At 34.6% G+C, this 5261-nt stretch overlaps 1 protein-coding gene across 1 annotated transcript in view; it reads right to left on the reverse strand.

Moving 5' to 3' along the window:
- The window catches only part of LOC128884749 (mediator of RNA polymerase II transcription subunit 15-like), a 16561-nt gene that overhangs the window by 3908 nt on the left and 7392 nt on the right, over positions 1 to 5261 (reverse strand). The window contains exon 2 of the mRNA XM_054138345.1: positions 2741 to 2943. Coding sequence (XP_053994320.1) covers positions 2741 to 2854 — 114 coding nt within the window. The 5' untranslated portion in view covers positions 2855 to 2943. The remainder of the gene's footprint in view (positions 1 to 2740; positions 2944 to 5261) is intronic.

Genomic DNA, 5261 nt, shown 5'->3' on the forward strand with positions numbered 1-5261 from the left:
ATCATCTCTTGCTCTCTTTAAATTAGTTTAAGATGTGTTTTTCTGTAGATAGTCCATCAAAGGAGTCCTTTATTGAGCGCCCTTGTTTCAACCTTCCATATTTTCACTGATTCGTTCGATATTCGGATTTAGTCTTCGAACCTTTAATACTTTTCTGAATGCTAATGATTGCGTATCGTTAACGTTGCGGATGAGTCGATGACCCATAAATGAGGTTAAATAAAGATTCATTCAAAGCGACTAGTCAGGGTAACGGTACGCAAGGCCGTGCACCATATGGAGAACGTAACTGGGGCCTGCGAGACTCGTAGACGGATATGCTCTCTATTATTGGGTGTGGTATTACCGGTTCTGTCGGGTCGAAGCGATTAGAAGGTAAAAGTTATGCAAGAAGGCAAGATCGCGTTCAGCACGACTAAAGGATCACGACCGTGTGTGGGTGTATAAGAAAACATAAAAGCCTCCCCCACCGCGACGAAAACGTTCAATGATTCACTCTTCTATCTTTAATGCGAACTCTTACTTTGTTCCGGGAAATACACCAACAATTTCTGCTCGCCACTTCTTTCTGGACTCGTGTAATTTATATATTGGGTTGTTCAGAAAGTGCCAATTTTTAAGAAACATTCAAAGACACGTCTGATGTTCGATATACATATTTGGATGTATTTATTGAATCATATATTTTGTTCCACAATTTTTCCATCTTTCAAGGGATGTCCACATGTTATCAGCACATTTTCTCTGGCTATAACTGGTAGACGCTTAATATGCAACTTAGGAGAATTATAAAACTTCCAAATTCGTCTCCTTGCTGCCATCGAAGAACAGCAACGACAACGGGAGTCGTAGAGAACGAAAGCAATCGTTGTCGCAACAAATTTTTATCTAGATAATGGAACCCCCTCGAACGAGAAAGAAAAATGCGAACTGTTCGTGGTTACACGCTATGCAGTCACTCACTATGCCAGTCGGTGATAGGCGGCCAATGGTCACGGTTGACCGAGGGCAGTGATTTTGCCCGTTTCCAGGAACAATTTATTGTCTTCGGACGGGAGAGGTACACACAACGATATCGTAGGTTCCTGAAATTATCCTTGAGACGATCTATGTCTCGCCGGTCTACTTATGGAAATCGTTTTAAAAAACTGTTACGTGTGAACTTATCGAACGAAAAAGCGAAAGTATCGAACACGATCGCTCGGCCAAACTGTACGCGAACCAAGCACAAATCGAAAGTTATTTATAGACCGCGGATGATTTTTATGCGTTCATAGAGAATTCGAATATGCGAGAAATTGTAAAATGCGCGCAAGCATATGCAACGAAATATAGAGTCAAAAAAATAATACGATGTTGAAAGGTACGATAATAATACGATATTAAAGGACTCCGTAGCAAATCCTAAAAACAAAAAGCTGTAGAATAAAGTTCCGAATGAAGTATATAGAAGAATACTGAATTTAAGATCGCGAAACTTCAAACAAAATGTTTCTTTTTTTAGAGAATTGGAGAGACTTTTATTTATTGGAGAAAAGAGCGATTGTTGTAGGTGTGGTATTTTATATGAAAATAAATTTAAAATATGTGAAAAATTGTAAATTTAAAATTAAGATTCGGGTCAATTTTCGATTTCGTTTTGCACAAATAAAGACTTCGACCGAGACCGAATTATAAAGCTATATGTACAGTTTTGGCAAAAATTGTATTTCTTCGGATGAAATGTATTTCGAGCGATGTAAATTGAAATTTATATCGAAACAAAATTCTTCCCATGAATTTCAAATGGAAACGTTTCGAACTTTACGATGACTCGAATCTGTAATCGAGATAAAAGTGTTTATCCCGCACAAAACTTTTGTTCTATCGGCTACTACTTTTTTTCAGTGAAAACTTGAAACAAAAAATAATTTGTCTAAAATGGCACAGTATACATACTGTTTCATGGCTCGAACTTTGTCGGTATTAAAGGACCCTGTAGCAAATCCTAAAAACAAAAAGCTGTAGAATAAAGTTCCAAATGAGGTATATAGAAGAATACTAAATTTAAGATTGCGAAACTTCAAACAAAATGTTTCATTTTTTAGAGAATTGGAGAGACTTTTATTTATTGGAGAAAAGAGCGATTGTTGCAGGTGTGGTGTTTTATATGACAACAATTTCTTCTCGTTTTTACATCGTTCCAAAGTAACTTTTGTTCGATTTATAACATTTCGCAACGTCGTATCTCTGATTCAATTTTATTACAACTACATTCTCTTCGAAGACATACCGTTCCAAATTCTTAACATTCTTCGCGACCCTAAGGCACACGAAGCAAACGACAACGTTTCCAGCTGTCTCGTCGAAAAGTCGAGTGCAATTTCTCAGTTTCGCTTTCCTAAACCAAAACTGGTGTTCCACTAACGTTTATAATTAGAAGACTCAACTTCAACTTCAATTTTTGCTTCAAACAAAAAAAGAACTAAAGATATTTTTTATTTATTATACGTATCTCCACGTATCACTTTGTATCGAAAAAAATTATTTCTTATCACCGATAACATCGCCAATAAACATCCAATAAAAGACATTAAAATGTAAGTTACATAAAGATCCACTCGATGCATTATTTTCAAAAAGTTTTTGAAGTATTCAAAGTAGTATTTTGAAGTATTCACTTCAAGTATTCATTTTCGAGTTAAATGGAACGTTTGGTAAAAAGAATTTTAAACAAAATCGTAACGTTGACAGTGGTTACCTGTTGACTGCCGTCGGCACCTTCAAGGATGTATTGATTAGGCGCGGATCCGTAATCCGTGCCGGCTGATATCGGTGACCTCTTCACAGGTTCTTTCACGTCGATTTCCAGCATGACAATGTCCTCGGCATTGCCAGAAGACGTTCCTGCCTTCTCGGCTGCGGTAGGAACCGTCTCCTCGCCCACAGAAATTGCTAAAAGACCTACGAACAGATAATTCGTTACAGTTAACGAGCAGGAGAGATTGGAATCAATCGAAATCGAACGAATCTGTGAATTTATTTCACGGAGGATTTGAACAAAACTTCGCTCGACTGTTCTTTCGTTAAATACGAATCGTACGAGCCCATCTCAATTTAAATTGACCATCCGAATTTTATGAAAAACGATATTAAAATTTTGTTATTTTAACACAGACCCTTACGGAACATAGATCAAATTTTCACAAAATTGTGAATTTTTTTAATTGAAATGAAAGTGGAACGTAGGAAGTTACTGAAAATTTGACATGTCAGAAAAATGAAAATTTGTTAACCGTTTAAAAAAAAGAAATAACAATCATTGACCTGCATCGTTACTGAGATATAATTCATTAACAGAAAAATATTTGTGGACCGTTTGGAACTTGTGACTTTGACTTGTGACTTTGCAAATTCTTTTAATTTTTAAATGAAAGTGGAACGTAGGTTGCTGAAAATTTGACATGTCAGAAAAATGAAAATTTGTTAACCGTTTAAAAAAAAGAAATAACAATCACTAACAATAACTAACCCAGACCTGCATCGTTACTGAGATATAATTCATTAACAGAAAAATATTTATGGACCGTTTGGAACTTGTGACTTTGACGCAAATTCTTTTAATTTTTAAATGAAAGTGGAATGTAGGTTGCTGAAAATTTGACATGTTAGAAAAAACAAAATTTGTTAACCATTTAAAAAAAAGAAATAACAATCATTGACCTGCATCGTTACTGAGATATAATTCATTAACAGAAAAATATTTGCGGACCGTTTGGAACTTGTGACTTGTGTCGAATTTAACACCAAATTTTTAACGAAGTGCATTGCATTGCTCTTCCGCTATTCTTTGAGATTTTCTAATTACGAGTTGTATAGCATAATCTGTGCTTGAATGTTGTTATTACTCGTGGTTAGAAGATACTGTTTACAGGGGAATACCGGTTTGGAAGTGTCGGTGTTACAGAATTATTATTATTACATTCAGCTTGCAGAATAAAACGACGAGTAGAAGAGAAATTTCCTGTTGGTTCACTTTCACAATTGTTTTGACACTGGGTAGACGAAAGTAAGGTCATTGCTTTTTAGAACCGTTTCAAGTTTAATTATTCCCTTATATCTTTGTAAACAAATGATTAATAGTTAATAACAATTAGTGATGAATGCTTTTTTTAAGGGCTGGCAGGTCGTTTTCTTGTTCGACGTATTATACATCATTGAATCGCAAATTATAAGTTAATTATATAATTTTTTACGAATTTTTGAAATATCTCAAAATTATGGACATCGCAAAATTTAGTTTGCGCTCTTACGAATTAAAGTAATAAATCCACGATTGATTCGGATAACATTGATTGAAATTTTGTAAAGTTCGTAAACTTTTGAAAATAATAAAAGTACAATTAATTTAGGTTCGTATAAATCGCGTAAATGGAAAGAATGGCATAACGGTATCGACATGGTATAGAAATCATTTCATGTAAATATTTGATATTTCATCCGTTGTTTATACGCTTCTGTTCGGAAATAACGGAGGCGAAAGGTTTTATTGCGAACGTTGAAAACAAGAGTTGTGGGAAAAGTTTCTCAAGAGCGTCACTTTCTCTGCGTTCGGCTGCTTTCCCAACTCCTTTCCGCCTTGAAACTACACACTCTCAGTCAAGCGGAACGACATAAAAGTCACCTGCGAATTCGTCCTTCCGCAATTTAAACCGAATTACAAATAAGAATGATTCATACACGCTATCCATCGGTGTGTTTCATCACAGTTTCGTGGGATATTGTTCAGCTATTTACGACTGCAATTAACGATTGATCGATTATAATTCCAATAGGCAACGAATGTCTGCAGTAACAATTGCAGTAACGTCTGCGAATGACCGTTAATGATAATGGCTAATTACAGTTAACAATCGACGATTAATTGTAATCGGAAATATCGAATTGAAAATTCATTACGACTTTACAGTAAATAAATAAAGCCAGAAGAATCAAAGAAACACTACACAATTTTGTACTATTCATCAATTAACCCTATATACGATTTATTTCTACTAATTAAATAAATTAAATTTCTCTAAAAACCGTTAAATTTCAAAAGAATCAAAGAAATACTACACAATTTTGTACTATTCATCAATTAACCCTATATACGATTTATTTCTACTAATTAAATAAATTAAATTTCTCTAAATAAATAAAGCCAAAAGGATCAAAGAAATACTACACAATTTCGTACTATTCATCAATTAACCCTATATACGATTTATTTCTACTAATTA

The sequence above is a fragment of the Hylaeus volcanicus genome, chromosome 2, assembly GCF_026283585.1.
Source record: "Hylaeus volcanicus isolate JK05 chromosome 2, UHH_iyHylVolc1.0_haploid, whole genome shotgun sequence".
NCBI lineage: Eukaryota > Metazoa > Arthropoda > Insecta > Hymenoptera > Colletidae > Hylaeus > Hylaeus volcanicus.